The sequence below is a fragment of the Alternaria conjuncta genome, assembly GCF_024043145.1.
Source record: "Alternaria conjuncta strain BMP 0040 chromosome Unknown scaffold_3, whole genome shotgun sequence".
NCBI classification, from domain to species: Eukaryota; Fungi; Ascomycota; class Dothideomycetes; order Pleosporales; family Pleosporaceae; genus Alternaria; species Alternaria conjuncta.
This window is the reverse complement of record NW_026250092.1, coordinates 763,033-778,569: the sequence shown is the minus strand read 5'-3', so window position 1 is coordinate 778,569 and position 15,537 is coordinate 763,033. Positions and strand designations below refer to the sequence as shown.

Genomic DNA, 15,537 nt, shown 5'->3' with positions numbered 1-15,537 from the left:
GGCGCGTTGGTTCCCCGGAGTATAGGACTACAGAAAAACGAGCGGATGCGAGACGCGGGGAATGCGCATCAGCCAGTAGTCGAGGTTGAGGTGGCAGGCAACGTGAGGGATGGAGGACACGAGGTGGATAGGAGTCGTCGACGGGCGCCGTAGTAATGTAGCCACTTCGCAGGGAGTCGGATTCTTTGGGTAAGGCCGGGCCTGGCCGCCAATTGGGAGCAAGCCGCGATGGAGCCAACCTGGGTTCGCAGTACCACAGGCACAACCTCGCCCACCCACTCCGTTGCCGTTACTGTACCCTGCGGCGTCATTCGCCTGTCGCGAGTTATCTGCCCATCTGCCGCCATTTATTTGTGGGTGCGCCCATGCGACTGCCGCCCTGCCAATCTGCCTTTACTTAGTAGCCCAACGTCACCACTTTCGCGTGTTAAATATCACTTCGACCGCCGCATAAACACCACCACACCACCCCCACCGCCGGGTTCCGCCCACCATGTCTTTCTTCGGCTTTGACCCCAGCGGCCCGAGAGACCGCGGCCACGCCTCCAATGCGCCCGGGTTTGGCCAGCACGACGCCTTCGCCGCACTGGGTGGAGGGGCAGCCGATGACGATGTGTAGGTCGCGTCTCACGTAGCCCACAGCTCCCACTTACCCCATACACAGCATCGACTTCGAGGAGACGTACGACGGCCTCGGTGACCAGCTCGACGACGATGCCGATGACCTCAACGACGACACCTTCGGCGGCGGCCCTGCCACGCAGCAGTCAGTCGGAAAACACTTCGACTTCGCCGGCCAGACCTCTGCGGTATCAAACACGCTGCAGGAGGAGCAGATGCTGTACCAGGCCCGTCAGAAGTACCCCCAGCAGCAGCAGCAGCAACAGCACCATCAGCAGCAATACCAGCAACAGCAGACCCAACAGTACCAGCAGAGACCACCCGTCCCCCAGGCGTCGAAGCCAAACCGCACTGGCTACGAGAGCTACAAGGACCCCGAATACATCCCTCAGCTAGAGGCGCGCGCCGATATCTGGGGTCTCAAGCCCAAGCAGCCCGCTGCGCAGAGGCAGCCTTCGCCGCAGCCCCCCGCCGCTTCGCAACAGCCCGCGCCCACCAGAAAGGCCATGAGCATGGAAGAGGTCGAGGCCATGATGCGCGCTCAGTCAATAGGCACCCCTCCAGTGCAACAAGCCCCACCTCCGGGTTTCCCAGGATTTGCGCAACAACAGCAATTCGCCCAGCAGCAGCAGCAACAGTTTTCCCATGGACAGCCCCAGTACCCCGGTATGCCAGGACAGTTCGCGCCCCAGATTCTGCAAAGGCCTCAACAGCAGCAGCCCGCTCAACAAATGCCGCCTAGACAGCAGCAGCAGCAGGTCCGCGCTGAGCTCCCCGACCAACCCGTCCGATCCCAGCCGCCCCAACAGCCCACCATCCTACAGCGACAAAGGCCCCAATCCAACGAGCCCGGCGCTCAACAGCAGCGCCAAGCAACACCCCAGGCTCAGGCTCAGGGCACACCCACCCAGCCTCGACAGATCTTGCAAAACCCAAACCGTCTGTCAGGACAAGGCCAGCCTATCGTTCAGAATGCTCCCCAGGGTCCTCGTGGTGTTCCAGCAGGACACAACCGCGGTCCGTCGTTCCCCGGAATGGTCATCACCCACCCCGAGCAGCTTCTTCAGCTATCTGAGGCCGAGCGTGCCGCCTTCCTCGAAGAAGATGCTAAGCGGGCCAAGCGGAACCACAAGATTGCTCTCCTAGCAAAGGACAACGGCCTGATGACGCCGCAGGACAAGAACTTCATCACCCGAATCCAGTTGCAGCAACTGATGACCGCGACGGGCAACTTGGAGGAGAGAGGACCTGAGGCAGCTATTGCAGAGGACTTCTACTATCAGGTCTTCACCCAGATCCGGGGTGCGCCACGCCAAAACCCCCAGCAGCCAGCAAGCCAATTCGCTCAAACATACCTGTTCCAGACCAACAACAGGTTTGGCAACCGCAGACAAGGCCGAGGCGGAGACAACCACATGCAGCGCATGGAGCAACAGATCCAGCGCGCAGTTGAGGCGGCCAAAGCAAGACCAAAGGCTAGGCAGCTTGTTGTGGAAGGTAGTCTTGGAAAGATTGCGTTCAGCAACTCCAAGACCCCTCGACCGCTGCTCAATCTGAAGCGGCCAGAGACGAACGATAAGCTGCCGAAAAACCACCGGTCTTCCATCGCTGACCGGAAGGAGGCTCTTCGCAACATCGAGGCGGTGTACAAGACACTCATGCAAATGGAAGACCACGAGCGGGCAATGCCACCGCCGATCCAAGAGAGCAGCCCTCCTGAAGCCATCCAGGCACACATGGAATGGCGTTCGAAGATCGAAGCGCTCCACCAGCAACTGTGGTTGAACACAAAGATCATGGAGCCCATCAACCCTGCGTATGTTGTAATACTCCTAAAGCCTCTTTCTTGCTAACAAACTCTAGCACACCGCATCCGTTCATCTCCATCCTTTCACACGCCAAGGGGAAGAAGGTACTTCCACGACTTTTCCGCCACATCAACGAACAGGAGCGCATCACCGTTGTCACTATGATCGTTGTCCACCTAGATGCCCTTTCCGTAGTCTGCCGTGCTATTGCTACACCCGAGGAGCCTTTGAGTGCAGCGATCCGAGAAGAGGTTGACCTTTTCTCTAGCACTGTCATGTCGCCTCTCCACGCGCACATCTCAGAAGCGCCGTTGAACATTGTCATTGGCCTTCTTGGTCTTGTTCTGGACCGCACCAACCTCCATACTGTGGCTCGAAGCAGGATCGGGCTCACTCTCCTCACATTCCTCATCTCTCGCGCCGAGCTTCTTAAGCAGTCAGCTCCCGAGATGGTTACCGACTGGCAACAATGGACGGCACTTTACAACCGTCTGTTTGACGTCATCGAGCCTGTTCTTCCTTATTTGTTCCCAGGAACCATCAACGACACCGACGACATGTACATCTGGCAGTTCCTGGCTGCAATGGGTGTGGGCGCCAGTCCCGAGCAGCAACAGAGGTTGGTGCTCGGCGTCAAGGACCGCGTCATGGAGACGGTATCTGTTAGCAAGGCCTTGCCCGCTGAGATGGCAAGCGCACGTACGGCCAACGTGAACCTCTTCATGAGGGCCATCGGTCTAGATGTGGAACTGCTTGGTTGAACACATTTGATGATCAACATTTGAGCCATACCAACGCCATCCAGACGCCACGCATCGTCACATGCAGGCGGCCGATGTTCGGAGTACGAAGTTCATGCCCAAGGGGTTGGACGCCACCGCACTCGAAGGTGCAGCACCAAGTTACACACCCATCGCTTGGATGTGGTGTGGACGTTGCATATTCTCGCAGAGCGAAAGACCTGAGAGCTGGCAACGGTGAAGTTGGGTGTGCTGGTGGGCGTTGATGTCGTGCTCATGATGATGAAAAGGCCAGTCGGCGCGTCGACGACGTAGACGGAATGTCACCTTATGATAGAACAAAAGCGCCTTCTTTTCAATATTCGAATATATGCATTGATTTCATGCAATGCTCCTTGCCTGTCAGTGTCAAAACCTTGAAGTGTCTTTCTTCCGCGCCCGTGCACTTGCGGTTCCCTTTCGTGACGACAGCCTCTCTCGCTTGTCTAGAGCGATGAACTTGCTTTTCTCAACGCCACCTGCGCAGCGTGCGGACTATTCTCCACAGCGCTCAATCATGCTTTGCGCAATCTCCCCTACGCCGCTGTACCAAAGAATGAAGTGGAGAAGCTCGATCATCCACGCCGCCGGGCGCCGGCCATTCGCCCTTGAACGCGACGGCTTGCGCAATCAGGGAAAATGCCGCACCGGCCTCACCTTGATGTTCGAAACATGAACCTCGCATCGGCGGATGCCCAGTCTGTTTGCTTGCCGAGATAAGTGGCGCGAAACCGCGATGAAGCATGTTTGTAATGATGGAGCATGTTTGGGAAGACGCGCATCAGGTTGGTTGGTCCTGGAGAAACTGCAAATCCGATCCCGCAACATGACAGTTAAGCTTCGCCGCGGCTGCTTGTCTGACATCCCGGATGTACGAGAGACATGGGAAGACTTCCGGCTCCTCGAGTTGCGGGTTGGCGGGCCCTTTGTTTCATCCATGAGGCGACGCCAGTTAGCTTGTCTGGTCTTGGCATTGCGAAACACCGTCCCCCGGGCTTCGTCAGCTCACCCGTTCATGCTCGTTGACGGCATGACCGCGCGTCGTCAACTTCAAGCGACTCGGCGAGAAGAGGCGTACCTCTCCAGAGTACCAGAGCAGCCACAATGGTCAGTTGAAATGAGGTGGCTGACAGAAACAACTTTCTAGCATCACCAGGCGCAAGCTAGCACTACCGTTCGAGAGCCTCTCGTGCGACTCTGACGTTTGTCGGTACCACGGTACTGAAACGTACCTGCAGTCGGAGCCCTGCCTGATGCTAGCTCTCTCCACATTTCTTCAACAGCGTCAAGCTGGACGCGTAACGACCCCCATTGCCTTATCGATACCTCTCCGAGGAGGCTCGAGATGCTTTTGAGCCAATCACATCGCCGTATCCAGACCCATAGTCCCCGTTTCGCACGATTAGTAGCCAACTAGACGGGCTTCTAGATTTCTGTGCCTGAAAACCTGACAGGAGCTAGGCTTGATGTTCCCCATGGATCATCGACAATGCAGCACGCGTAGCGTTTTGTCTGCTGCCGCGTGGATCTCAGCTTGGCCTTGAGTGTCGAGTTAGCGCTCCCAGATCATTCATCATGCGTCGGCATCGGTTCGGATTGCAGGCTCAGGTTTCATCCTTCTCGAGTTTCACTGTCTCTACATCGTTGGTCGCATAGACGTTCCTTCTTTAAAAGCACTCTTTCGCACCCTCCTTGAGAACCGTGGACTACCATCAGGCCGAGCCTACTGTTCTGTTTCTTTCGAGGAAGTTGTGTTTCGTTTCGTACCTTCCTTTCTTTACCCCATTCTCTTCTTTCCAAACGACAGGTTCTTCCAGTCCGGCTGCCGGTCAGCATTAGCTCAACAGCTCAACATGTTTTCTCTACGATTCTTATTCTTCGTCACTCTTTTGGCGGCCGTTGTGCTTGCCGCTCCCGCCCCTGCCCGCAAGAGGGGTCTCCAAAAACGCTCGTTCAAAGTTCCCAGGCAAATCAACAGGGCCCACCCGACTGGACCTAATGGCGCTGCTGCCATGAGGAAGGTGTTCAGGAAGTACAACTTCAAGGTGAAGGAGGACTTTATGGTCAAGGAGGGTTTCATCTCGTTCTCAAAGCAGAGCCAGAACGTGACCGCAGCTGCTGCCACTGGTGGCAACAAGACTGGCAGTGTTGCAGCCAACCCTGAGGACAACGCTGCTCTGTTCTTGTCGCCCGTCGATATTGGTGGCCAGACCCTGAACTTGGACTTCGACTCTGGTTCTTCCGATCTTTGGTGCTTCAGCACTGAGCTCGACCCGCAATTGATCGGCCAACACTCAGCTTTCGACGCATCCAAGTCTACTTCCTTCAAGGCCACTGCCGGTGCTCAATGGAAGATCAGCTACGGTGACGGTTCCGGCGCTGCTGGTATTGTTGGCACCGACACTGTCACAATTGGAGGTGTCAAGGTTGAGGGCCAGACTGTCGAGCTTGCCAACCAAGTATCCCAGTCTTTCGTCCAGGACACCAACACTGATGGTCTTGTCGGTCTTGCGTTCTCCAACCTCAACACTGTCAACGATGGTACCAAAAAGACCCCCGCAAAGACCTTCTTCGACAACGTTATGCCCAACCTAGACATGCCCGTCTTCACTGCCGATCTCGACCCAGATGGCACCGGTGTTTACGAGTTTGGCAAGATCGATGCTACGAAGTTTGAAGGCGAAATGGCATGGATCCCAGTCAAGGCTGACACTGGCTTCTGGCAATTCGGCTCTACCAAGTTTGCTGTTGGCGACCAGCTCTTCGAGAACCCTCAAGGCTCCGACGCCATCGCCGACACCGGTACATCGCTCCTGCTCGTCGACCAGCAGGTTGCTGAGGCATACTACTCGCAAGTCCAGGGTGCTCAGCTTAACGCTCAGGTCGGTGGCTTCATCTACCCGTGCGGTACTGCGCTCCCTGACATGAGTGTCGCAATCGGCGATTCATACATGGCCAAGATCCCCGGTAGCCAGATTACTTTCGCCACAGTTGATGCAGCCAACACGACCTGCTTCGGCGGTGTACAGGGCAACCAGGGCGCCGGTCTTCAGATTTACGGTGACACAATGTTCAAGGCCCAGCTCGTTGCTTTCAACGGAGGAAACCAGTCTCTCGGCTTCGGTCAGAAGCCTGTTCCCAAATAGACGCGCGTAGCTAGTGGAAGGAAATACAGTCCTACTCGCATGTACATAGTTCAAAATCCTTTGCACATTCACATGAAAATATACAGGACGGCCTAGAGAATATCATGGCATAAATAAGCCACGAGTTAATGAAACAAGAAATCAAATCATCATCAAACTTTCCCTGCTCCTTCCTTGCTGTGACATTGCGCGACTGCAAAGTGAGTGTCCACGTGGACGCCAAGGCAGATACAACGTAGAAGGCGCAACCCTCGCAATTGACACTCACCATTTGTGCCTCTTTTACGAACAACAGCCGGCTAACGACTATTGTTACCCACATTACTTGGGAGCGAACATTCTTCATACGCCACCAGCATGGAACTGGACCTCGGCCTGGACACATCGGAGCCAAGCGTCCTCGAATGGGCGAGAGCGCAAGGCGTTTGCGTGAACTATGAGACAGAGTTACTGCACATTCGCCATCTTCAGTCACCACTAGACGACGAGTTTGATCCACATCTCCACGAGCCCTCCGATGCGACTATCGACACGGTTGTCAGCGGGCTTGTCAAAGAAAAGCTTACGGTGAACAAAGACACTGCGTTGCTCCTCAAGGCAGCACATGCTCTCCAGGATGAACTTGCAAGCGACCTGACGGTTACTGATAGCCGAACGTGGAGGCGCGATCTACGTCAAGAGCTACCTGTGCTACGATCTGATCATGAGTTTGATTTGCTCAACTTCGGCGGTACAGTTGTGCCAGACTTCAAGAATTTACAGATTCCTTCGGAGATCACGGTAGAAGAAAACGATGAGGGCTTTGGATGGCCAACGAGGTATCTCGACTACCCTGCACAGTGCGACGCGCAGGTCAAAGTCGAAAAGCTCGCCATCTCACGGGAGGTGTTGGTTTATCTCCAGGACACTATTCGAGACGCGTATGTACCGGAAGACGGCCAAAGGCTGGAGGCAGAGAGCCTGATACGAAAACAGGTATGTGGAAGTGTTGTTTATGTTCGCCTGCTAACCGACTCAGAAGCCCAATATCCGACCTGTGACACCGCCTTTACTCCCAGTATCGCCGCCACTGACACCATACATTCCATCCTCACCCACAAATCGTCTGCCATTCGATTCAGATACTGCCGAATCGGTTACTATTGAGGCGCAGGCTCTGCAGGAGCAAATTCTGGCAGCGGACGTTCTTTTTCGCACAAACTCGAATAGCAGTGATTCGATGCTATTTGACCTTACTCATCCACCTCAATTTAGTCCTCATTTCGAACCAACCAGTTCGCCCATACTGAAGCGCCGAGCTGAGGATATCAAAGTGGAAGGTCCTCTTACGCCATCGATGTGTTCTAGTTCGCCCATGAAAAGGCTCAAGTCTGTGTCTTTCGCGGACGAATTCTTACTCTACAAGCCATGGGGTGAGGATGATGAAGGTGGGGCTGGCTCTGACCAATTCTTCCACGAAATCGAGGAGCAGGCTGAGCGCGCCAATGAGAAAATCGAGAACGAACGACTTTCCGGCGCTGACACGATTGCAAGAGTCGATATTCCATACATGGACTTCTCGCTGCCCATGGCACCATGGATAGAGTACAGTCGGCGCAAGGGTGGCGACCATCGACCTGATGACACGGAACTGCAAGCGCAGATGCAATTCCTCTTACGCATCAAGCGAGAGGATCTGAGGTTGGCGAAGTCCTGGCATGGGCTTTCGATCCCGGAACGAGAGTTGAAGTGGGGCTTTCTCACTACTAAGGTGTCTACTCTCAGTCTCGAAGAAAAGCTTCATGGCGAGTCGGAAGTCACTAAGATCGTCACTGAACTGACTACGGGCGATGTCGCGACTAGCTCAGCGCAAGTGTGGAAACGCGAAGGCCTGCGTATCCTTGACGAAGATGAGGACGAAGAAGATCTGGATCCAGAGGAATACGATGAGCGAAACGATATGGAGGCTCTGATACGCAAGCGAAAACTTGAAATGGAAGAAGAGGTCGTGGAGAAGCATCGCAGGCGCACCTCTTCACAGCCGACTGCGCGCCCACAGATCCGATCCTCCACAGAGATGCAAGAGAGCCATCACTTCGGAGAACGCGAGCCAACAGAAGACCAGTCGGCGAAGACCCGATCGAAGAGGCTAGACCATCCCTCCCAGAACCCGCAAGTTGCCAAACAAGCGACTGGAGACCTGATGTTTGGTGGGTTCTCAGCAACAACCGCGCTCAACAAGTTCATGCAGACGCGAGGGAAGCCAGTAGATCGCGTAGAAAGCAGTACCGCAAAAGTGTCTGACTCTAGGGATCGCGATCAAACGATGACGCACACCTTACCGGTTCGATCAAGGGGGTCTTCATCCGACCAGCCAGTGCATCAGGCTCAGCAGGCACAAACCACCAACAAGCCGCTACCCCAGCTTCCTACCGTTCCGAGTAATCTGGCGCCTTGTTCTTTCGTGATCTCATCGACCTTTCTACAGCAAAGGGGAATGCTGAAATTGATCGAGTCGATCTACCCAAGTGCAGAGATGGTGTATCGAGACTACACCTTACCGCACTCGGCAGCCAAAGAAGCTGAGATCATACTGTCACCTTCCACCGGCCTCATCTTTACCACCTTACAGCAGATCAAGCAAAGAGCTCTTCCTGGCCAGCCAGATAAATCGCCCATGAAAGAACGCATGTTGAAGCTCCAACTGCGGTATGAGAGACTGATAGTGTTGGTGAGCGAAGGGCTAAGCCGCGAGATGGAAGAGCTAGGATCGAGCCGACCAGACGACCCACGAGATACAGAGGCTCTCAAAGCTTTCGATATGTTTGCTAGCAAATTAGAAGGCGAAGTGCTTGTTCGATACGTTCGTGGAGGGGAACAGGCTCTGGCGCGGTTCACTGTCGTTGAGATGGCAAACTACGGACTGCCATATGGCTCAGCAGACATTGGCGACATCAAGCCTGTGGCGCAAGAGACAAGCTGGGAAGTCTTCCTCCGTCGAGTCAGCCTCAATCCATTCGCTGCTCAAGTGATCATGGCATGGCTCCGCAAACCCTTGAACATGCCGATAGCTCCTTCTTCAACCCATCACGCGAAGACTGTCTCAGCATTTGGTCTCGCCCGCTTCTTACTGATGGGTGAAGAGGAGCGAATCCATTCATTCCAAGCTTTGATGGGTGGATATCGCGTTCTGATGAGGGTTAGCGAGCTAATCGACCAACGGTGGGTCAGCGCTGTGCATGGGTTTAGGATGTGAGATGAGCTGAGGGCAGCTGCGTTATTCATTGCGAGGGAGTTACGGGCATGCTATGTTCAGAAGTCGGACGGAATGACTAAATTTAGAACGTTCGCTTTTCTTGTGATGCAGCACGAAACGTCATCTCAACTCACGGCCAGTCTGAGCTCCTTCACACACGAGTGAATGTGGGGTGAAGCTTGGACCAAGAATGACGCAGAAGCATCTCGAAATGTCGCAAAGGCTGCGCAACGATGATTGTTGCATGTCAAACTTCTTCACGCGCGGCTTGCAGCCTTACTGCTATCTCAATTACTTCTTTTTCGCATAGCTTCGAATCACGCGCTTGCGACACGTGAACATGTCTTCAGTCGGTGTCATCATCTCAGGACGGCCTGTCATCACCGAGCCTTCCTCTGTTATATCGCCGACCCAGTTCGCCTTCCAAATCCCTTCGCAGCCGTCCTTCTCCCACATCGTCGTCTTCCTGCTTCCGGGCGTCACCTTACCAGATGGCACCGCCGCCGCCGTGTACGCGCAATTACCCGGTACGACCGACTTCAAACTCCTCGGCGCGATCGCGAACGAAAAGCCTAGCGCGATATTCAAAGTGAACGCGAAAGCTGGTGGGCCTGCAGGTGGTGGCCTAGGCGACAATGACGATGCCATGGTGGACGAGGGCGTGTCAATGGACGCGTCGAACGGCAGCACCGCACCGCTGGCCCTTGGGATAAGCGTTGAACCAGCGCAACAAGTCGCCGCAGCTTTGGAGCAGAACAAGGCTCAAGAGGCCGCAGCATCGGCAACACCAAGCATGGGACAAGGCAATGAGTTGGTGCTGAGAGGACAAAGAAGCGTGGAGACCAAGGTGCTGGCGCAGAGGATCATCAAGAACTGCTACGACTTCTTGACAAGCTGGGGCTCCGGAGACACGGTGCCGTTGAAGGCATTCCAGGCATGGTGGACAAAGTTCGAGGGCAAGATCGAAAGGGATCCGGGCTTTCTGGAGAGGAGCGACGGAGGTTGAAGACTTGACAGCATCGGTGGATTACAAGGCTGTAGGATACGAAGCTCACATGCAGCCTCTCAAAACGCCTTGTTGACACCGTCCCACTCTGGCTCCACGAGCCATGCCTCATACATCGCACGCGGCCACGAAACCTTCGGCGCCTTCTCTGGCTTCCGCTTTGCCTGCTCCACCACCGCATCACCAAGCACCTTCTCGATCCCCGCTCGCTCGTACCGCGCCTCCAGTGTCTCTGTCAGTGACTGGAGTACTTCATAATCCTCGCCTCTCCGCCCGAAATCCGTAATAACAGCGACCCGAACAAGCCTCGAAAGCTCTCCGATTCTCTCGGCAATCTGTGGGCTGGTATGGCATGCGATGGCTGTCCAGACATCATGCGCCTCAGTCCCACCGACCCCAAAGCCACTTAGCAATTTGACTGCGGCGTCGGCGCCCTCGATCTCAAAGCGCTGCGGGCCATCATAGTCTTGTGTAGTCCCGATATCGTGGAAAAGGCATGCGGTGAAGAGCAGATCGCGTTGATGAACGTCCTTGAAGTATTTGGAGGATTCGTGGTTGGCCAATGCGTCGGCGTAGAGATACACCCTCATGCTGTGGTTCAAAACCGCCGGATGTAGCAGCTCAGCTGCATGTGCATATGCGGCTTTCAATATTGGTGTATCGAGGCTGTGCTCGGAAAGGTACTTGTATGCTCTGTCGTCTGCATCTTGGGCTTGGGCGATGGCCAGGTCGGACGGTGGGCACATGGTAGTTATAGAAATAGAAGAGTAGTATGAAGATCCATGAAGGAATCATATCATCGTGTTGTTCTTTTCGTCAAGGAATTGCTTCAGTCACGCCTTCTTGTCGTTTGGTTCCCAATCGGGACGAAAGGCGTGAGTGAGCGGGGTGACCTCCGAGGATACAGCTCTTGCACCTCCACGTCCATGTACCACCACACAAATCCGAGAGAAAACCAAACGTAAGCGTCAAGACTAGAGGCCGGTAACGGCTATCATGAAAAATGCCCTGTCATCGAGCTTTGCGAACGCACACTTGGCGTTCTTACTAGATATCTTCTAGCGGATCCAGAGGGTGGGTTATCGCATGCAAGGCTTACTGATAAGACCCGACCATACCACGACAAATCCGGAGGACTTGCATGGCCAAGAGAGCGAAGCTTGACTACGACTCGCATAACTCACTAATCGAGCTGCTTGTAGAAATACCAAGACTGCATGACGACAGTATCTTGACAGTAGCTTGAAGATGGCTTGATAAGAAGCTGTGGAGATAGGCGTTGTAGGTTGGCCGACGGTGAGCTTGGCATTGGAGCTGCATGAGTTGGAGATCACGAAGAGTATAAAAGGTCATTTCAAGTTCCTAAGGAAGTCGATTGTGATCCAGCTACGTACCTCCTTCATACGCAAAGATGAAGCTCTCTACCCAACTCCTCCCTCTTCTCACGACTCTTACACTAGCTTCACCAATTGATCTCAGTCGCTCGAATCTTCACCGACTGTTCGTAAGACAAGACATCCAAACACCCATCAACGCTTCTCTCCCCAATGTCACCATCTTCGCAACCGGTGGTACAATCGCGTCTCAGGGCAACAGCAACACGCAGACGACCGGCTACTCAATCGGCCTCGGGGTACAACAACTCGTAGATGCAGTCCCCGAACTCCTCAATATCTCGAACATTGCCGGCTACCAGATCTCGAACGTGGGATCTGGTAGCATCAATGAGACTATCAGCCTGAGTCTGGCGCATATGATCAATGCTGAGTTGGCGAAAGATGAGATTTCGGGTGTTGTGGTTACACATGGAACGGATACGCTTGAGGAGACTGCGTTCTTCTTGGAGAGTACTGTTAACTCCACGAAACCTGTTATTGTCGTTGGTGCTATGAGACCAGCGACCGCGCTGAGTGCAGACGGACCGCTCAATCTATACCAAGCGGTCACACTGGCCGGATCTCCAGCTGGAAGAAACCGAGGAACGATGGTGAGTAGATCAATCAACGCCAAACTAGAAACGCAAGTTAACAATACCCTCAGATCGTACTCAACGACCGCATCGGCTCTGCATTCTACACAACCAAGAACAACGCCAACACACTCGACACATTCTTCTCGACCGAAGCCGGACAACTCGGTGTCTTCATTAACCAAGTTCCGTTCTTCTTCTTCGCACCCTCTGAACCCGTAGGCCGCGTAGTTTTCGACGTAACCAACGTCACTGACTTGGCCTCCGTACCAATTCTCTACGCCCACCAGGACATGGATCCCAGTCTTTTCAACGCATCCTATGCCTCCGGCGCCCAAGGAATTGTTTACGCCGGAGTTGGCGCAGGAGGTGTGTCGAGTAAGGCAGGTCTAGCTGCCGAAGAGCTCTACAACGCGACGGGTATTCCGATCGTGGCTAGCCATCGAAGTGCAGATGGACTCGTACCAGACGGTGGCGACTTCACTATTGCGAGTGGGTTTTATAATCCGCAGAAGGCGAGGATTCTATTGCAGCTGGGACTGACGATGGGATGGGGTGAAGATGAGATCAGAGAGGCTTTTGCGTTGAGCTATCCTGCGCCGTGAGCGGGTTTGTTTATTTTAGCAGAATTGAACAATATGACGAGGCAAAGCAACTGCAGCCTAACCCGTCTCGTTCACAGCTTTCCACACCTGTTAGCAGGCTCGATGTGGTGATGATGCCAAGACGGGTATCTCGGATGAGTGGTAAGCAGAGTACGTTGAGTGAAGTCTGCAGTAGGGTTGCCTGACTGGCGAGAATCTGTCCTGGTCGTCGGTGGTTAGTTGCTAATCGTCCCAATGAGCTTGGATCTGTCGCGGGATGAGACCGTTAGGGAGGAATACGCGACGTCGCTGTCGCGTCGCTCACATGCAGTCGGACTACGCTAGGTCGGGCTGATTATGCGACGGGGCCAACATCGATCGCGTACGCGTTTACGGCAGATTGCGCGATGCGGCGTTGGAGTCGTTGGCGCACAGCCTACCAAAATCCAGGGCAATCCAGATCTCACGTTGTTAGCCGCAGGCCGTAGGGTCTTGCACCACCGACGTCATGACTTGGCGCTACTTTAGGAAGTCACTCATCTTCCCCATAACTAGGTTCATTGCCCGGCATTGATGATAGCCAAGTCAAACCTAAAATCGCAATTATGTCAAATGATATCGCAGCAAACCGCTCTGGGCTCAAGGACTTTATTGGTTCCATAGCGACCATCTCGGGAGATCTTTCAAACATTACTGCACCGCCGTTCGTACTGGCCGAGAACTCGACAGTTGAGATACCACAGTACTGGGCGGATCATCCATATCTCTGGGCTACACCAGCGTTGGAAGAGGACCCTGAGAAACGCGCGTTGCTTGTGCTCAAGAACTTCCTAGGCTCGTTACGAGGACAGCAATATGCGGGGCGGAATGAGGAAGATGGCGTCAAGAAGCCGTTGAACGCTTTTCTCGGCGAGCTGTTCCTCGGAAGCTGGAATACTGAGGAGCTGGGCGAGACGCGACTAATCTCCGAGCAAGTCGGCCACCATCCACCTGTAACGGCGTGCTATTTGTGGAACGATCAAGTTGGGATCCGGGCGGAGGGGTTTACGGAGCAAGAAATCACATTTTCTGGAAACGTCAGTATCAAACAGAAGGGATACGCCATAGTACATGTCGACAAGTACGACGAAGATTACCTCCTTCCATTGCCGAACATTAAGGTCAAGGGTCTCTTAGGTGGGGTTCCACATCCGGAGTTGTACGGCGAATATTCTCTCATCTCATCCAACGGATACATATCGCATATCAAATTCGAGGGCAAGTCTTTGTTTGGCTCAGGGCACAAAAATGGATTCCACGCAAGATTTTTCCACGCAGACAAGCCTGGCGACACCATTTACGAAATCGAGGGAGCGTGGAACAGCACGTTTACCATCAAGGACGCGCGGAACAGTTCCGAGGTGGAGACCTTCGACGTCAGAACCATCAAGCACAAACCCATGACTGTGCCCGACCTCTCAGAACAAGACCCATGGGAGAGTCGCAAAGCATGGAGCGACGTTATATCATCCCTGCACAAAGGCGACATGAAGGGCGTTTCAACTGCGAAAAATGTAGTCGAAAATGGCCAAAGGCAGATGCGGCAAGACGAAGAAGCGAAGGGCGAGGAGTTTCAACACGTCTTCTTCAAAACAGTACCCAACGACCCGATCTTCGATAGATTAGTAAAGCATGACCCGCAAGCTTACACTGTCGATCCGTCAGGCGGCATTTGGAAAGTCGACAAGGAAGCCGCGAAGCAGCGACAGCGCCCGTTCCACGGCAACCTCACACCATCAAACGAAAGGGTGGGTGGAGCGCAAACGCAGGGGCGGACGCAAGAGGGCAGACAATCAATAAATGACCAAGATCAGCAACTCAGTGGGGCTGCTGGCGCAGTGGGCACGGCAGCGACGTCTAACGGCTCTGCACCGGATGGGCCGGTTCAGAAGGTCGGCGACGTGAGCCCACGTGCCGACCAACGTCCAGATTCGGCAGTGGGGAGCAAAGGGGAGTCCCGCAGTCAACCAGCCAATGTGACGGAAGTAAGTGATGAGATGGTTGAGAATTTCCTAAGGGCGAAAACGAGTAATGTACAGTAAGCGGTGATTGTGAAACTTGGAGTTGATCATGCGCTAGAGTTTGACCTGGATTATGTAGTTTTGGACACTTAGATCCCTTTAGTCAAAACGTTCTAAGGTTACATACACCGCCAACGAATCTCGCTTCAACTTGCATGCATTGATGGGGTGCGAGCATCGTACATGAGCTCTATACCACGCGAGACATCACGACATCCCTAAAGCAATTGTAACATGTGCAAGTCTGCTGTGTATATCCTTTTTTTTGGTATTGTTTTGACTGGCTCGCGCCGCCATGAGGATGGTATCATGAATCTAAATTAGCTAAT

The 15,537-nt window shown here is 54.1% G+C and overlaps 7 protein-coding genes across 7 annotated transcripts; 6 read left to right on the top strand and 1 right to left on the bottom strand.

Moving 5' to 3' along the window:
• Window positions 1–493: 493 nt before the first annotated feature.
• Window positions 494–3,190, top strand: J4E85_002228 (uncharacterized protein; the record flags this gene model as incomplete). Its single annotated transcript, XM_051466508.1, has 3 exons — window positions 494–615; window positions 665–2,437; window positions 2,485–3,190. The coding sequence occupies 3 exons, from the start codon at window positions 494–496 to the stop codon at window positions 3,188–3,190; spliced, it is 2,601 nt and encodes an 866-aa protein (XP_051329363.1).
• A 1,871-nt stretch (window positions 3,191–5,061) lies between these two features.
• Window positions 5,062–6,354, top strand: J4E85_002227 (uncharacterized protein; the record flags this gene model as incomplete). Its single annotated transcript, XM_051466507.1, has 1 exon — window positions 5,062–6,354. One exon carries the CDS (start codon window positions 5,062–5,064, stop codon window positions 6,352–6,354), a length of 1,293 nt encoding a protein of 430 aa, XP_051329362.1.
• Window positions 6,355–6,711: 357 nt separating this feature from the next.
• On the top strand, window positions 6,712–9,589 carry J4E85_002226 (uncharacterized protein; the record flags this gene model as incomplete). Its single annotated transcript, XM_051466506.1, has 2 exons — window positions 6,712–7,329; window positions 7,373–9,589. The coding sequence occupies 2 exons, from the start codon at window positions 6,712–6,714 to the stop codon at window positions 9,587–9,589; spliced, it is 2,835 nt and encodes a 944-aa protein (XP_051329361.1).
• Window positions 9,590–9,929: 340 nt separating this feature from the next.
• On the top strand, window positions 9,930–10,595 carry J4E85_002225 (uncharacterized protein; the record flags this gene model as incomplete). Its single annotated transcript, XM_051466505.1, has 1 exon — window positions 9,930–10,595. One exon carries the CDS (start codon window positions 9,930–9,932, stop codon window positions 10,593–10,595), a length of 666 nt encoding a protein of 221 aa, XP_051329360.1.
• Window positions 10,596–10,654: 59 nt separating this feature from the next.
• J4E85_002224 (uncharacterized protein) lies at window positions 10,655–11,341 on the bottom strand (the record flags this gene model as incomplete). Its single annotated transcript, XM_051466504.1, has 1 exon — window positions 10,655–11,341. The coding sequence occupies one exon, from the start codon at window positions 11,339–11,341 to the stop codon at window positions 10,655–10,657; it is 687 nt and encodes a 228-aa protein (XP_051329359.1).
• Window positions 11,342–12,006: 665 nt separating this feature from the next.
• Window positions 12,007–13,169, top strand: J4E85_002223 (uncharacterized protein; the record flags this gene model as incomplete). The annotated part of the gene is made up of 2 exons (XM_051466503.1): window positions 12,007–12,582; window positions 12,636–13,169. 2 exons carry the CDS (start codon window positions 12,007–12,009, stop codon window positions 13,167–13,169), a joined length of 1,110 nt encoding a protein of 369 aa, XP_051329358.1.
• A 584-nt stretch (window positions 13,170–13,753) lies between these two features.
• J4E85_002222 (uncharacterized protein) lies at window positions 13,754–15,229 on the top strand (the record flags this gene model as incomplete). Its single annotated transcript, XM_051466502.1, has 1 exon — window positions 13,754–15,229. The coding sequence occupies one exon, from the start codon at window positions 13,754–13,756 to the stop codon at window positions 15,227–15,229; it is 1,476 nt and encodes a 491-aa protein (XP_051329357.1).
• Between the last annotated feature and the right edge of the window lie 308 nt (window positions 15,230–15,537).